This window comes from Nanorana parkeri, unplaced genomic scaffold (genome assembly GCF_000935625.1).
Source record: "Nanorana parkeri isolate BGI_ZX_2015 unplaced genomic scaffold, ASM93562v1 scaffold169, whole genome shotgun sequence".
Taxonomy (NCBI): Eukaryota; Metazoa; Chordata; class Amphibia; order Anura; family Dicroglossidae; genus Nanorana; species Nanorana parkeri.
The window spans coordinates 205,360-223,537 of NW_017306437.1; the positions used below are offsets into that span (position 1 = coordinate 205,360).

The following is an 18,178-nucleotide window of genomic DNA, read 5'->3' on the forward strand; positions in this document are numbered from 1 at the left end:
TGTTCCCTCACCACTACTTCGGTCACCCCCTTGCTCTATCCTACACTCTCTTACTCACATTTTCAATCTTTCACTCTCTACTGGCATCTTTCCCTCCCCTCTAAAGCATGCCCTGGTCACCCCAATACCCAAAAAAACATCAATGGACCCTACCGACCTTAACAATCTCAGACCTATCTCCCATTCACCTCTAAACTCATAGAACGCCTTATCTACAGCCGCCTGAGCCGCCACCTCGCTGATAACAACCTTCTCTATCCCTTACAGTCCGGCTTTCGCCCCCTACACTCCACTGAAACCGCCCTCCTAAAACTCACTAATGACTTACTAACCGCTAAAAACAATGGTGACTACTCCTTACTCTTGCTATTAGACCTCTCCGCTGCTTTTGACACTGTTGACCACCTGCTCCTCCTCAAACAACTCCACTCACTTGGCCTACAAGACTCTGCTCTCTCATGGTTCTCCTCTTACCTGTCTAAGCGCTCCTTTAGTGTCACCTACAAATCTAACTCTTTCCCTCCTCTTCCTCTTTCTGTAGGGGTCCCCCAAGGCTCTGTCCTTGGACCCCTTCTCTTCTCTATCTACACCTCCTCTCTTGGTCAGTTAATAACCTCGCATGGCTTCCAATACCATCTCTATGCCGATGACACTAAAATATATCTTTCGACTCCACAACTCACCCCCTCAGTGTCCTTGCGTGTCACTAATCTACTAACTGACATATCAGTCTGGATGTCACAACACTTCATAAAACTCAACTTCTCAAAAACTGAGCATGTGATATTTCCTCCCGCCAGTGCACCTTCCCCAACCTTTCCCTTGAGATTGTTAACACAACTATCACCCGTCAATCCCTACACTGGCTTCCAATAGCCCAAAGGATAAAATTCAAAATATTACAACCACTTACAAAGCCATCCACAACTCTGCCACTGGCTATACACTGGTTATACATTTTGAGGATAAATTGCTTCACAGTGCTTGCAATTGCTGAGGTCAATGAGTCATACTCACCTTGCCAGCTCTCCCCTGCCACTTCTTCCTCTGTTGTAGCCTGTGGCAATACCTGGTTCTCCTGGGTATGGGGGAGCATACCTAGCATTTTAGCTATGCTAGGTGCAACCACTTGTTAAAGTCGAGGGAATTAAGTCACTGCTATCCTTAGCTGCTGTCACAAGCTAACACTGGGGGATTTTAGTTCCAGCTGTGACGAAAGAGGAAGCAGTCGGGGAGCAATGGTAAGGTATCAAAGGGTTGGGGGGGAGGACCTTTGCAAAAACACTGTGACTTTTCTGAGTTGGCAAGACAACAGTGTCTCTTTAAACCTTACATACTGCTTGTTAACACACACAAGTAAAAGCAACAGCATTTTATTGGCATAAGTTTGACGAAGCTCAGTCTGTCTTTATCAAGACATGGTCTTGATAAAGATGGACTAAGCTCCATTAGGACTTGTACTGTGCACTTTATTGCCCTGGGTTGAGTAAAGTAACTTTTAAGCTTAGGGGCAGGCACCCTAAAATTTCTGTACCTACCTTAACCAAGATCCCCCCTCCCCACCACCACCACCACCACCACCACACTTCGTTACTTCAACCAAATGAAAAATCAGTTTTTTTATGGGTATAGGTCACTTTGCTTTTAATGACTCAGGCCCTGAGTGGTTTATCACTAGGCCTGAGAGCAAACATGAGAGGGGCCTTAGCTAACCAAATTTCAGAAGTCAGTATCTGTATAAGATATTCAAAGTCCTTCAGTGGCAGTTCAGGGCAACAAGGCAGTCAATCAGTCTTCAAGATTATTTTACAAAACCAACTAAAACCAATCAAGAAAGTGAAAAGCACTATAACTCCTTTAAAGGAAAGTGTGCTACTTATATCCACTCACGTCCACCGGTACATCATATGGTACAGTTTCGTGCTTCAATGTCTGCACGTAGGGTGAGGATTTACTATAATATGTGTGCATTAGATGAAAGTCTACTAATTTCCTGGTATTATGTAGGCGCAATAAAAATACAATACAAAATAAAAGGTTTGCACAAATGGGTAGAAATGTGTACGTGTTATTGTTGATCAGACTCCCTCTTCTCATGTCTCCCTTCGCCTTGGGCTAAATAATGGGATAAATATGCAAGTGAGAAGTAATGTGAAAGTTTTATTGCTTTAATGACTATAAAATCATCTAGACAATATGAAATAATGGCACGAGAGGGGCGTGATGAGGCCTGCCATATGCAGTCTTCCCTCCACTTACAAGCTTGCTGTAGCAGAGTTTGTTGTAATAAAATGTCTCCATAAATGTAGTCATTGCAATAGTCACCAGCTATGGGTGTTGTCTGGTGAACCACAGTAGCCAGACTGGGTAATGTTCTAATTACTATGCACAACTTTCAAGCCTGTTGCAGGACCAAATTGTATTTTCTCCACTTAGTTGATCATATTAAAGAGGATCTTATTGAGTGAGAGCTCACAAACCATTATTATAGTTGCTTTTGCATGCTTGGTGTTCACTTGGTAAGATGGGGCTTAATTCAATATGTACTCTTTATTATGTTCCATGATGATGCACTGTGTAATGTTTAAAGTGACATTTCATTGCTACTTGTGACATTTCAGTGGTGCTAGTTATGTTAGATGAGGCTATCAATACATGAGTGACCTTTACTGCTTTTGCTTTAGACTTGACGACTATTAAACTACTGACTACTGAACTGCACCAGAATATTTATGTTCCGAACAATACAATGCCACCATAAGGAAGTCTTGGCAGTGACCGATGATAAAGATCCTTTAAAAAATAGGCAGCAATCAAATACACCAAACATTTTAATAACATAAATTTGGAGAATTCTACTGACAGCAGGTAGGAAGAAGGTATACAAAAACTAATTTAGGCATATTTTACCATTACTGATCATGCTGGGTTGGACTATTAATCACTGATGTTCTATCACCAGAGAGCTTTCAGCCAGCATGCTTCTACCTGCCACCGTAGAGAGGAGTTCATTGAGAAAATTAACTGAGGTGAGAAACTGTTATCGCAAGCTGTTGAATGTTCATAAAAAGGTGTTAAGGTCATTCAAATTAATATACAAACATTGCATTACATATATTAAGCATTATCTATCAGTATTTCAGAAGCTGTGTCTATAAAGGGCTGCATTCTTATCTATAACAGGCCAAGACATGTCTAATTACTATCTATTCTGATAATGGTTAGTGGGGGAGGACAGTCAAGGGCTGAACTGGGGCCACCAATATGGCTCTGGACACTAGCTAAATGTACACACGTTCATGAAACAGTAAACAAAATAAAGATAATATTACAAAATAGCGAAACTTAACAAAGGATGACAGTACACCTGTCCATAGTGCATGTAAAAAATCCAGACCAACTGTACATTAAAGCAAACCTGTACCTTGGCCATACAGGGTAACGCAGCAGGTTTTCTTTCATTTTCATATTCTTATACCTAACTTTCCTTTGCTACACAACTATTCTGTTTTGTGCCAAAACCCAAAGACAATGACTCTACCCCGCTGTTTAACAACTGTTGAGATAAGATATCTACCACACAAGAAGTACATTGTTTTTAATGAATTTGACAACTCAGATTGATTGCAGATTGAGAAGAATCTGTTTTTGTAGCACTATAAAACAGGAAATAGTGCTTGCGTGTCTAATGAGCAAATATGGTCACCTCCATGTACATATATAAACACAAATTTACATAGAAACAATAGTTTGTGTAAAAAGTAACAAATAATTCTAAAATTATTTGTCTTGACTTGATCTTTTTTTACATGTATAGCTAAAACATTGATAAGAACTAAACATTCCCTTCAAGCATGACACATCCAAAAAATGAAACTTTACAACTACAATTGCTCCCTCAACAACCAAATTAATGGAAATTAATCCATTGAGCAGGCTATGCACATCCAAATATTTAGATATTCTTATCAAGAGTAAATGGACTTTAAGGGCCCATTCAGATCTAATAAGTTTGTTGCTGTGCATTAACCTGCATGGCATTAAGATAGGCCATTCATTGTTTGCCAATTTCAGGGAAATCATATTGTTTCAATTCTGTGAAAGTGAAATGCTTAATTCACTCGCACATCTCACCCTCATGGTACTAAGGCTCCATTTACATGTGACATGCTTGTGGTGAGTTATGACAAACTTCAACCCTCTAGCTGTGGTGAAACTACAAATCCCATAATGTATCTGTCTCTGGGAGTCATGCCTGTGGTTAAGAGAACCTTGCAATGCCTCATGGGATTTGTAGTTCCACCACAGCTGGAGACATGGAGTTTGCCCACCACTGATATGCTAAGGGGGGGAATTTATCAAAACGGAAGCAGACAGAATCTGGAAAGAGGTGTGTCACAGGGTGCGCACGACATTACATATACACGTGACCCCAAACGTACATGCATGATGGATGTCGGCAAAGAGAGGAGAGGACGTTCATCCTGCAAAATAAGCTGTCTGCCTCTCGGTCCATGACACCCCCCCCCCACCTTGTGACACCACTGAACCTGGAGCAGTTGCCCATAGTTACCAATCAGCTTCTCTGTTCAGTTAGTTCAGTTTTGAAAATGAAAGATAGAAGAGTGCTTGGTTGCCACGGGCAACTGCTCCAGAGTCTGAATGCTCCAGTGTTGATAAATTCCCCCCTATGTATGTATATATGTATAGCACAAACATGCCCCATTCACCAGACGCGTCACTTTTCTTAATTCTGATTACCAGTTCAGATTTCGGTTTATAAATCCCTCTTCTTGGCTGGTTCAGCATTTGGTGTCACCACTCGTCCAATCAATAAACATAATCCCCTGAGCGCCCCCAGAGGTGGCCACAAGAAGTGCCCCCATTTATCCGGGTCCCTCCTATGGCGGCTCATAGCAGGTCCAGCGCTCACATTGTATGTATACAAGTCCCCCGGGGAATCGTGTCGTGTCAGGAGAAGTTGTATGCCGTCCGTTTGAGGAGGAGAGAGGCAGCGAAGTGACTTCGCGAGATGCTAAGTTATGAAGGGGGAGTGGGCGGAGTCAGTCATGATATAAGTACCTGTGTGAGCTGACTCCGTACAATTCTCTATACAGACGTTACGGGGACAGGTGTACAGCGGGTCGGACCTCAGGTGCCCCATACATACCACCCACCTACAGGCTCCTAACTATAGGTAAGTGCCCCCTGTCTTCCTCATTCCATTGCTGTGTATGAAGGTGTCACCGGGCTGCCCAGCTGGTTCTATGACTGCCGTGTAAAGTGTCCCGTTGCTGTATTCAGGTGTGAATGAATAATCCGACCGACTACTACACATAATAATGTTCTGAATCACTGAATGATGGCAGTAAACAAGGTTTACTATATCCTGAAACTATTGTGTGCACATGGGAAACAAGGAAACCCAGCAGAATGAGATGTGTTCTGTATAAATCATTATATTACACATGGTTATTTCAGCCAGAGACCAGTGATCACTCTCCAGGATTCTACTCTTGAGTATGGACACTAAGCAGGTAACAGGCCACATCTTATCCATAGCACATTGGCTGATAATACGCTGGTCGGGTCTAGCACATTGGCTGATCATACGCTGGTTGGGTCTAGCACATTGGCTGAACACACGCTGGTTGGGTCTAGCACATTGGCTGATCATACGCTGGTTGGGTCTAGCACATTGGCTGATAATACGCTGGTTGGGTCTAGCACATTGGCTGAACACACGCTGGTTGGGTCTAGCACATTGGCTGAACACACGCTGGTTGGGTCTAGCACATTGGCTGACCATACGCTGGTTGGGTCTAACATATTGGCTGATCATACGCTGGTTGGGTCTAGCACATTGGCTGAACACACGCTGGTTGGGTCTAGCACATTGGCTGATCATACGCTGGTTGGGTCTAGCACATTGGCTGAACATATGCTGGTTGGGTCTTATTTGCCGCTGTTTTAGATTCAATCTTCAGCAGCAGTTTAATAAGGGGAGATTTTCAGCCTGCTCTGGGTTTTTGGCAGATACCCCATCAGGGTCATCAGAAATCTCTGGGTTTTTTAACATTCCCATGAACCTGATTGAGGTCAACCAAAGGTTTGAGGTGTATCTGAAGCCAATACGTTTGTCTAGTTCTGTATAGAGTACAGGGTAAAGTATCCAGGTTTTGTCTGTGTCTAAGTTTCTTTCACTTACTGCCTCAAGAAAGTGAGAGAAATCTCTCCAAAGTAAAGGAAATCTTCACTCCGACAGTTGTCAGCAGAACACGTGTCCCCATTGAAAGCTTTCCCCTCAATTCCTATTCCAGTGACAACACACTGTCTGGGTGTCAACTGTCATAAGGAGAAAGATAGAGAATGGATCTCCCTGACAGAAATTAAACCTTACAGAGGTTCTTACCCTCGCATGCTCCAATTTTTAGATACACCTTAAATTACCCCTTTGTTGAGTTGGCCCCCTCCAGCTACTTTTCATAGTGCATGTGTGATTCTGTTTATAGGCTGTTACATAACACAGACATTACTGCAGATGTTTTCTTAATTGAGACCAAATAGGACTTTGATTCCCTTTTCCGATAGGGATGTCAAAGTTCTGAATTGATGTATTATCCTTGTGGCAAATCTAGAAGCCACTAGGTAATATATAATGCCTTTGAGGGGCTTCTACAAGCTAAGGCTCATTCAAACAACTAGATATATTTGAAAACAGTGTCTATGGCAGAGGTGGATAAATGAATATGGAATACAGGAGCCAGTCTGTCCAATCCAGGAGCCAGCAGGATTTTGTAGGAGCCAGCTCCACTGATAAGCAGTTGAGAAAAACGTAGAAATTAGGCACCAGCATTTATGGAGCATTGGCTGCCTGGCTCATGGGATTTGTCCAACCCTGGTCTTTGGCTTGGTGAACCATCACATGGAGATGGGTCTTCCCTGGGATTTGTCCAGCCCTGGTCTTTGGCTTGGTAAACCATCACATGGAGATGGGTCTTCCCTGGGATTTGTCCAGCCCTGGTCTTTGGCTTGGTAAAACATCACATGGAGATGGGTCTTCCCTGGCATTTGTCAAGCCCTGGTCTTTGGCTTGGTAAACCATCACGTGGAGGTGGGTCTTCCCTGGGATTTGCCCATCCCTGTTCTTTGGCTTAGTAAACCTTCACATGGAGGTGGGTCATGCATATAGGTGAAACTCATATACTATACACGAGTAGGCTCTCACCAGAAGTGGTAGATGCCATGGGACCTGGACTGTGCTTGTAAATCTGACTGCCCTCTTCTGTCTAGAACCACCATCATACAGCACATTGTTTTATGTCATCTGAACTGCAATTTGATGTGTGTTGCACCCAGGTAATTGGTGAAGGTATTTAAATGGGTGCGAACTGGCTGTTTATTTTTACATCCAGGACAGTGAAATTGACCAATCTATTGAAGTAGAGCTAATGATTAGATGATAACATGGAGACATTAACTATAAATAACAGACCATAGTGCTTTGAAAGGGTCGCTGATCCTGAAAAACAAGTTAGTAAGATAAAAGCATTTTTGTCATATCCAGGTGAATGCTATTTGATTTTCCTCCAGGACCTGTTTTGATGAAAACAATGCAATAAATATTTCTGAAAATATGTGACCAGAGACATCAGAGCAGGGTCAGGCCTGCAGGCACAGTCCGACCCCCTGTTTTATTTCTTACTGTACATTTACATTTGGACATTTATACCCATTCTGGTAGAAGAGAGAAAGAGGGACAGGTACCTTTAGCACCAGCTGAACCTGAGGGGAATCAACAATGCTGGTCAAAAGTATCCAAGACAGCAAGCTGCTTTATCTCCTGAAAATGATCAGCTGAGGTTGTTGCCTGCACGCAGATAAAACCATACGCATGAAGATCTTTGCCCAATCTGGCTGAAGTCAGCAGCATCTGGAAATGGTCATCTTTTGTCTATAGGTACTTTAAAGTTGGGAAAAAACGTAAGAAGGCTTTTGGGCATGCAAGCATAATATGGCCACCCTTGGGATAAATACTTGGCTGACAAGTTTATGAACCCAAACACTCAAATGTATGCCAAAATGCCAAATGTATTTCTTTTATATGATGCAAAATCCTTCAGGGAACATGGAACCATCATTTAGCTCTGTAAGATTTGTGGTGTTTGGGCAGAAAAGGGGTTTCTAATGGGCATATGTTGACTAGGACTGAGGAAGCCAGCATGTGATTTCACTTAACATACACGTGGAATGGCAGATAAGTAGCATGGGCATAAACAGCATACATCTCATGCAGCGTGATTCTGTCAGAGTGCTGATCCTAATACATGTTTCAACACAGCCAAGGTACTCATTACAAAACTATAGCTCTCATTAGGGTGGATGTTGACACACCTGGATTATATTGTACCAGCCTATTCAAGTCACATGGATCTACACACCCCAGGATAGTGAGATTTTGTTTTAGTCAGTTGTCACTTTCTTTGGGAACATCTCAGGTCTGTATATTGTATTCTGGACATGCTTGTGTTGGACATACATGAACCCTCAGAAGATGAAGAAGAAGAAATGTTAACTCTACTCTTCTGTTCACGATGTGTAATCTCCTCATTAGTGCCTATAGGGAAGTAATGAGTGTTCTTAGATGTGTTGCTGCTTTTATCAGTGGAGAGATGTAGAGTTTGGAAAAGAGTTTCCAGTGTGCCAATCACTTGTGCAGACTCAATACACATCACTGCAGTGTGTGACAGTCTTGTCCTGTGTATGGCCATCTTTCAGTTTCGTCAAGTGTAGGTTTGATTGTACAAAACTGTTGTTCTATGGTGAGGCATAGAACAGGATTCATACATACTGTATATATAAATGTATCATGTATGAAATGTTTTCAGGCTAGGGAGAGTATGTTTTACTTATGTACTGTTGAATTGTAGCATGAGTGTTGTAATTGTATAACTCTTCATGATGAGGTTTGTGGCAGTCAGTGGATTTATATCATCGGAAGTCTAATGTGTTTGGTGGGAAACTGAATCTTTGAACCCATCAGTGTGCTAAATTCTGCATACCATGTGTGTTGGCATTACAAGGATTAAATGTAACCAGTCATAAGAGAAAACGTGGAGGCTGCTTTAGCTGAGCTCTGTTAAAAATGCTAGTTGTCAGCTATCATGGAGACCTCTTACTGCAATCCTTTCATTGACATGGAACTTGTATACAGATAGGGATGTCTAACTTTAGTCTGACTTTACTGATCTGCATAGTTGTTCCAGATCAAGGCCTAAGCAGTGATTGAAGAACAAGGGTCGGCATAACAGTGAGCAAACAAGCATCTTCAGATGGAGGTCAGCAATGGCAGCCCCCATATATCTGTCATGACAGGTTTACTTTAGAAGAACAGACTGTAAGACGATTGTCTCATGTAGATAGCACATAGCAAGTCATAGACAGGAGATGTTTTCAGCCCAGTCTGACTAAATACAGCCATCTTAGGAACAACATAACTTTTTGATACAATCATTGTTACTTTGAACATGTAACATATTTTCAGAAATATTTATTGCGTTGTTTTCATCAAAAAAGGTCCTGGAGGAAAATCAAATAGCATTCACCTGAATTGATCCAGTTCTTTGTTGAGTTAAACCATTATTTTAGAACAAAAGAATGAAATCTGTGATCAGTTCTTGTTACGTGTATGGCCAGTATTGCTGGGTGTTGGTGATATCAGTGTTGATGACCGCTATTACACAGATTATATAGATTTTGGACAATGCGTGGCTCTCCAGTTATTGTGGAATTACAAGCAGTAGCACTTTTACACACCCATAAAAGTAGGATATGACGGGTTCTTGATTATGGTGGCATTCTAAATAAAAACACAAAGTTAACAAAACTTGATAATGTTCTATACCCACACCGCATCTAGAAAGGCCCAATGTGAAGTGTGTGCTCCACCAAAGAAGCCCATCTCATGAACACAGCAGTGGTATCAAGTCTTGGCTAGCTAGAGGTCCCCAGGGAGCCAAACATTGCCCAATAGTTGGTGAATACATTTTCATGTGAGGATTCCTGCAGTGGTGATGTTGCTTTATGCCAAAGCTACATGGGCAATATTTGACTTGTGTGACTGAATTTTGGTTGCAGACTGTCAGGTTGCTCTCAAAAACCTAATTCGTTGACTGCAGTCACCAACACAATCACAAAGGATGTTGTAGTGTTGCTGGCAAAACCTTGTTATAATCACCTTTGTAACTTTATTCCTTGCTAAATGAAGAATGAGACCGAGTCAGGATCAGTCATGGGGCCATTAATGAAAGTTATGGCCAGCAAAGTGGAAGCTTTCTCCCTAGTAAACAAAAATAGTCGCTGTCCCATTTCCCCGGGACTAAAACACTGATGTGTGGGTGGGAGCTCATTCATCTTGTCATAATCTAGCCTCAGGATTTCACAGAACTATTTCCTCATTGTTTCACACCAGACAACACTGTGAAAGGTGAGGTGTCCGCTGTTTTGGGGATGCAGCTTTGTAAACACCTTTAATAAAACAACTTGTAAAGCCAGCAGTAAATCGTCATTAGCAAGTCTTTATACCCACATCCTGGATAAATTGTTTATTGGAAGTTTCTTGTCACACCTCACATAAATAATAGTGTTGTGTTATTTGTACAAAAGAAGACTGAGTGACGTCTCCCGTGTGGAAATTAATTACACCTCTCTTTATGTAAGATTAAAAGCTGGTTCTTCATCTTACCTGGCTCTGACCAGTTACTGTTAGTCACCGGGTGTCACCATTATTAAATATGAAACATACAGCATCTCTGAATTTCATGGTGTATAGATGACTTTTCTTGTATGCTATACATTACGTTTTGCTCTCTATTACATTGTGTTTAGTCATGTGCTGCAGACTGTTGTTATATAACACAGAGCACAGTCACCTGCACTAGTATACAACAGTTCTGTTTACTACATGCCATATTTTTATTTCCTTTGCATTATACATATGACTTTGCTTTACTTATATGTTACAAATTTAGGGTTATTTAAAGCTTTGTTTACTATATGCTATACTTTTTGTTTCTTTTGCATCCTACTTATTACTTTGTGTTACATATTCAAGCTTCGTTAAGTTTACTATATGCCAAACTTTGTCTTTCCTTGGCATCCAACTTATGAGTTTGTTATATTATATAAGTATATTTAACAAACTAAAAAGCACTGTGTATGCCATGTTAATAAATTCACACCATAGATATATATTATACATAACCGAGATTCAGACTTGTTGACACACAGCTCTATGGTACAAATTGGCAGTGGGACATTCTTTCATTGATATGGCAAGACATATGATGGATGCCATTTTAGAAAGGACTTCAAATGCACTTTAAATAAGCCAGACTGTCTATAGCTATAAAGTTGAACAGGGGAGTATATATCAGCATTGCACCTTAGCCACCAATCAGATTAAACGTTTCATTTCCCTGCTGTCATTTTTTATCTGATTTGTGGTCATAGAAAATACTGGCACTTTGAGACATTAGGCTAAATTTAGCATCTCAATATTTTTTCTACACTGTGCTGCCTCGGTGACTCGCTTGAGTTCATTAACATTACCCTTTAAAAAAAGAGAAAGTTTCTAGATAACAGGGCTGGAGTGTTATCTCTAGTGACTCATAAATTTACTTTTCAATTTATATTATCGAGCATAAAACTTCAGCAGTGTAGATGAAGCATGGGAGCTGTGATGCGTATCTAGCTATTTATGTAAGAAAACTTTTACCTGACCCTTGGACTTGCCTACCCAGCACTATGTGCCCAACAGACTCAGACATTCATTGACAGACATTTCTGCTTATGCCACATGAAAGGGGCGGTGTGATTAGTTCATTACATTTTTAACTTATTGCATGTCACATATTGGATTAGATTATATAAACTCCTCTCATGAGTTCAGAAAATGTCACACCAGGTACATATTTTGTAGCATTCTCCAAGGCAGGCAACATGCACAAGCAAAAAGATTTGTGGGGCTGCAACTAATGATTATTTTCATAAAGGATTAGTTGGTCGAATATTTTTTTTGATTAATCGGATAAAAAAATGAAATAAATACCATCCTTAAAATTAAATACACAAATGCAGTGTTAGAAACATAAAGTTTAATTCAGAATAAAACTGCATGCACAATTTTTTGCAAGTGTACTGCACTGGAACGCACGGCATAGAGGTACTGTGTGTTCCAGTGCAGGCGATCACACTGTAGGTGGAAGTCTTGTTTGGAGTGCCATTGAAATGAATGGCACTGCAGCGCACCTCCCGCAGCAGAATTTGTCAGGCCGAAACCGAAAATGCTTTTTTCCCACCTTTTTATAATGTTTTTTTAAAATAATTGTACTGTAAGCACATGGAGCTTGAATAGCTTCAGGCAGGAAATGACAGCTGCCAGTGGTGAGATTCCGCAGACGGCAGCTGAATGTAAATACAGCAGGCAGTGGGCGGGTGCAATAGCCAGCCTGCTATTGGCCATTTCAAATTGCAATAGCCAATAGCAGGCTGGCTTTTGCACCTGCCCACTGCTTGCTGTGCCCTCCTCCCAGCGTGAACGAGAGAGCTAGGGGTTCCAACCAACTAATCGATAATGAGAATAGTTGACAACTATTCTCATAATCGATTATTATCGATGAGTTGGTTGCTGCCCTAAAGGTTTGCTATAGGGCTCATTCTTATCACAGTGCTGCAGTGCAGAACATTCACACAACGTGCTTTATAACACATCTTGGGTGAACAATTTGAAGGGATGCTTCAATTTCTCAGTTTAGTTCATGGCTTACCACAACAGAGTTGCTGTTTCCATGATGGCATAAACAAGCCCTTAATCACTTTCAATGGAATTGGGAAGATTAATAGTTGAGATAATTTTCACTGAGTTCCAAGATAGATTATTCTCTAGAATCCTGTATGTATCAATAGCTGGCATTCCATCAGAGTATTTAAAACAAGGATGTTTTTCTTTTTGATGATAAAATAGTTGCAAAGTACACTTTGGTTAATGAGAAGCACGGAGATGACCTTTGATACAGTATCTATTAGCTTGGCAGATGGATGTTACTAGTAGTTTGGATATGACACAATTGTGTCTTTTTGCAGGTATGTTGGGATACTTTTAAATGTAAGATGGCCATCTATCAGTCTATCCAATTGTGGTCAGATCAGGCAATCACCCCATTCACAAGCAGATTATCACTCTACAGTCAGCTGACCTTTGGGAGATGCAACAATTGAGTGTTTTTTTCCCCCCAGCTGTTTGCTGTTGTTTTTGTGAGATATATGAAATGCTGGAATTAAACTTCTGTTCACTCCACTTCCTTCACCCAAGGCATAACTGTGCACTCTTGAGCAATCACAGTATTTGAGTTATGTAATGATTGTTCACTGGTGATCCGATTGTGCCCACATGTTTAACCACTTCTTAGTACAATGACTAGCTTTAGAATGTTTATAAAATAACTTAAATTCATTTGCAACTATACGAGTCTGCACAACCTTCCATTTTCCAAGACAATTTAATTTAGCATGTCCACACTGGGGCGAGACTCACGGGTTAGGAGACATAATTTAATATGGAAGGCCTCCAAAGTTATTTTCATTCCGTAGGTGAGTGTGAATGATGTAGTGCCCTCTTGCCACCACCACATATGATGGTGACTCTGTACGCATGGGCATTGTTTGATATTTCTCATTATCAGTCTACGTAGCACTAACACTGAATCATAATACGAATGCAATCTGTCAGTTTACAATGGCACCACAGGGTCACTTGTATAAAAACCATATGTGTGAAAGAAGAGTGAATATACTTATCTTTCTAGCAGCCCATGCAGTAAAATGCCACCACTTCACTGTGTCCCAGCCGCTGCCAGCATTAGCCTCTATGAGAAAGTCACATTCCTGTTTTACCTGCTGCATGCTGTAGTTCCCCCCGCTGGTTAGTATGTCCTGTGGTGAAATATGAACCAGTGGCATTGCAGGTGTTCCAGAATGCGGCAGAGGAGCAGGTTTTCCAGACATCTGGAAATGTGAAATACATGCAGCGGCCAGGGTGCCGCAAAGCAGTGGTATTTAAACACCTGGGCTGCTGGAGTGATAAGTATATTCCGCCATTTTAAACTGACAGCTGGCACTCCCATCATGATTCAGTGTTAGTGCTACATAGACTGCTAATTACAAATCTAAAACCATGTACCTGTATATGGCCACCATCATAGATGGTGGTGTTGAGAGGGTCACTTTATATAAGCTATTGACGGGCTTTTGCAGGCTTTAGGAAGCTTAAAACTTTGTAAAGCCCAATGAAGTCTTGTTTAAAGTGACAGCCATTACTCCCATTAAGATTTCTATTCATCCAATCAAGGCTACAACAGAGGTAAAGGGTGCAAAGGGCTTCAAGAAAACGGTTACAGGCTTGTCAGATGATTTGTGTGTCTGATGCTGTGTGTCTGACTTTCAGTGTCTTGTAATGTAATATATATTTGGTGTATTTATTTAGATGGGTATCAGAAGAAGTACACTGTAGCTTGGTTTTATTTTTTATAACAAAATGTTTGTCTGTTTGATTATAATGCATCATATATGGGCAACAATGTGATTTCAGGACACATTTCCTATAGGTTGTGCTTTATTATTGATGCATAGGGCTTGTTGTTATGGCAGTTTGATCATATATATATATATATATATATATAACAGTCAAGTGTCTGTAAGACTTGTATGTTTATTTGATATGTTACCATTGTGTTTTCCAGAAACGTTCATCGAACGGCATGGATTGGGGAACTCTTTATGAAGTCATTGGAGGGGTCAACAAACATTCTACAAGCATTGGCAAAATCTGGCTCTCTGTCCTGTTCATATTCCGTATTATGATTTTGGTGGTGGCTGCGGAGAGTGTCTGGGGTGACGAGCAATCAGATTTCACCTGCAACACATTACAACCTGGGTGCAAAAATGTGTGCTATGACCACCACTTTCCAGTGTCTCACATCAGGCTCTGGTGTCTCCAGCTCATCTTTGTGGCTACACCAGCACTGTTGGTTGCCATGCACGTAGCTTACTTGAGACACGGAAAAAAAAGAAAACTTCAGAAAAATCGCCAGTCCTCCAAGTTTGATGACACGGACTTAGAGGAGTTAAGACAGTATAGATTTCAGATAGTAGGTACACTCTGGTGGACCTACACCATCAGCATCCTGTTCAGGGTCCTGTTCGAGGCTACTTTCATGTATCTCTTCTACTTCCTCTACACTGGTTTCCATATGCAACGTCTTGTCAAGTGCGACAACTGGCCTTGCCCGAATGTGGTTGATTGTTTTATTTCAAGGCCTACTGAAAAGACTGTATTTACCATCTTCATGATTATCGTGTCTGGCATTTGCATGGTGCTAAATGTGGCAGAGTTGTGCTATCTCATCATTCAGGCATCTATGAGAAGAGCCAAAAAGAATGCCAAGAGATACACCAACCACATAAGTGGCAAAGAGGAGTCACAGAATAAGCTAAATGAGCAGAAGGAACAATAATCAAAGGTTTGCGTGAATTATTTTAACCTTTAGCTGTAACTGCCATTTTCCAATCCTACGGAAGAAGGGTTTGGTATATGCAATACAACAAATTGTGTCCTCGATCTGAATACTTGGAAATTACAGAAATTCAACACAGAAACATCCTAAGATACCTGTGTAAGGTGGATAGCGTTTGCATACTTACAAAGTATGTTTGCAAATTCAGACATTTTGCGTTACATATTTGCTGGAATTCTGAGCAATATAAAGTAGCATGTCTTTGACTAAAATTCAATAGTGTTTTATATTAAGTCTTTATGTTTCGGGGTTTATTTTAATATTTTGTTTTGCTATTTAATGTTACAGGAGAAATTTGCTATTGTGTGTTAATAGTGAAACCAAATCCCAACTGATTTTTGGAGATTGATTGATTGTATTTAGAAAAAAAAAAAGTAAATGTTCCTAAGTGAACATTGCCATGATTGACTTCTCATTCCTAAAATGCTGCCTGTCACACTGACCCCCTGATTCCAACACTAATTCATTGGAACATGTATGCATATAAGGACAACTGACTTTTCTCTGATTTGCTGAGCTGTATACTTGTTCCAAATCTGTGACTTGGAAAGTATTGAAGCCAAAGGGTGAGTGTAACATCCAAGCAACTACCATTTTTAGAAGAAGAGGTTAGCCATGACTACCCTCCATGCTTCTGTGTGGGAAGGTTTATTTTAAGGAGGAAATTTAACCTCATTGGGGTTTTTAGTCCTGTGAGTATGGCAATAGGGTAGCTGTCATTGCTGGCTTGGTTTTTATTGTTGCATGCTCTGGATGTGTCATTGTGATTGTGGCTTCACCACCTAGTGAATTGCCAATCTGGAACAAACATGTAGGCAGTGAAGTCTAAAAGTCAGATGCTGCATGTTTGTTCTAGGTCAGTGACTCACTAAGTAGGGAAATACGGATTAGAATCAAAGCCCGAGTCCAGAGCTTTAGAAAAGCAGGTCAGCAATGGCAGGTCTCTTTTCTATCCTCATGGGTTCATATTAAGGCCTGGTGTGTCTACACAGATGCCGTGTCTACACTGGATACTCCTGGATGTGTCCTGTTAGGCACCAGAGGCCTTAAAGAAGCCTATTCAAGCAAAGCGCACACAGTTGACTATGTCTTTCAATATGGAATTTCTAAGACTTTCCAAAGATTGTGGTTGGAAAGATCTTCCATAAATGACTACGATCAAATACAATATTGTATTCTGATAACTGCAGGTTGGGAATCTTTGTAATATAATGATAGCATTTTGTACATTATTTTTCACATGGCCTTTGATATATTTTCTACCCATTTACATGCAATCTAAGCTGTATAGAAAAAGTGACAGGTTGAAAAAACTATACCACTGCCAAAGTGCTGCCAATGGCCACCTTCTATTCACATAGTATAACACCCTTCCCACCTACAGTCTGTAAAAATAAACATGCCCAGCACAATTCCTGACACTTTGCGCAGCTGCTAGTGTTCTGTCCTGGCTGTTACTGATAGGTCGGGGCCTCAATAACCATGGGGTACCAACTAGAGTGGTTTCTCGTCATGTGACCAGCTGTGCCATAGTGATCATGTGCAGGCTGAAAGGCTAAGCCTTTAGGCTTCAGATGACACTGTATCACAATCAAGCGGCTATGGTGGATCTGGACGGCAGCTGTGGAACTAATTTGGTAGGCTAAATGGGATTCGGTCAGTCAGGCGACTTCCTACACACTCAGTGCGCTAGGAAGTCGTTCCACATCATGTATCCCAGCCTTCGTGGAAGGCAAGTTACTGCAGTGATGGTGGTCTGATGGGACTGTAGTATAATCCAACCAGAGGAGCTATAGATTGGTTTAACTGCACACACCACCCCGCAATCTATAGGCTACCTCTAACACCCAGTGCATCCAGGCAATACTGAGGGATATGGACTAATGCTGATGTTCTTTATACCCAAGTGACAACAGTAACGTGGAATTGGTGCAAGTAGATAGACATATAGCGTAGGTATGTAATCGTTAGCAGTATCTCTCAATACACTTCAGTTGGTATGCAAACCTTCAGTAGCAATTTCACAGGCATATAACTTCAACGAGTATTTCTCAGCAGTAGTATCAGGTAACTGACAGGTAGTTCAACATAGGGCTAGAGCCCAGATACTTGCGGTTCAGCTGTTCAAGCTGTGGGGGATCTGTCTCTATCCTGCGTGGCTGAGAGGAGCTGTAACGAGGAGAAGTGCCAGCAAGTGCTGCGATCTGGACAGGGTGTGGGAGCCGGACTGGTTCAGTGGAGACAGTGGATACAATTCGCTCGACGTTCCACATTGACTGAACGCCGAGTGATTGCCTCCACTGGGTTTATAAGAACCACGCTGAGCCCAAGGGGCGGAGTCCCGCGTGACGTCACGGCCGGAGCGCCGCGGCACCGGAGCGGCCGGGGGTGCCGAGGACGAGCCTGACACACTGCCACCTTCAGACTGCACTGGAATCTGCAGTGCCTTCAGCTTTACATTGTCTACGTTTAAAAAAAAAAAATTAAACTAAACAATACTTGTAAAATGCAAACATTCTGCATTTCTGCATTTGTCACTGTAGAAT

At 41.3% G+C, this 18,178-nt stretch overlaps 1 protein-coding gene across 1 annotated transcript; it reads left to right on the top strand.

Moving 5' to 3' along the window:
• Nucleotides 1–5,154: 5,154 nt before the first annotated feature.
• Nucleotides 5,155–15,949, top strand: GJB2 (gap junction protein beta 2). The gene is made up of 2 exons (XM_018554680.1): nt 5,155–5,197; nt 14,799–15,949. Exon 2 carries the CDS (start codon nt 14,817–14,819, stop codon nt 15,570–15,572), a length of 756 nt encoding a protein of 251 aa, XP_018410182.1. The 5' UTR covers nt 5,155–5,197; nt 14,799–14,816; the 3' UTR covers nt 15,573–15,949.
• The last annotated feature ends 2,229 nt before the right edge of the window (nt 15,950–18,178 follow it).

Bases quoted from the DNA above. Each gene is read 5' to 3' on its own strand.
- GJB2 (XM_018554680.1), top strand. From the start codon at position 14,817: ATGGATTGGGGAACTCTTTATGAAGTCATTGGAGGGGTCAACAAACAT.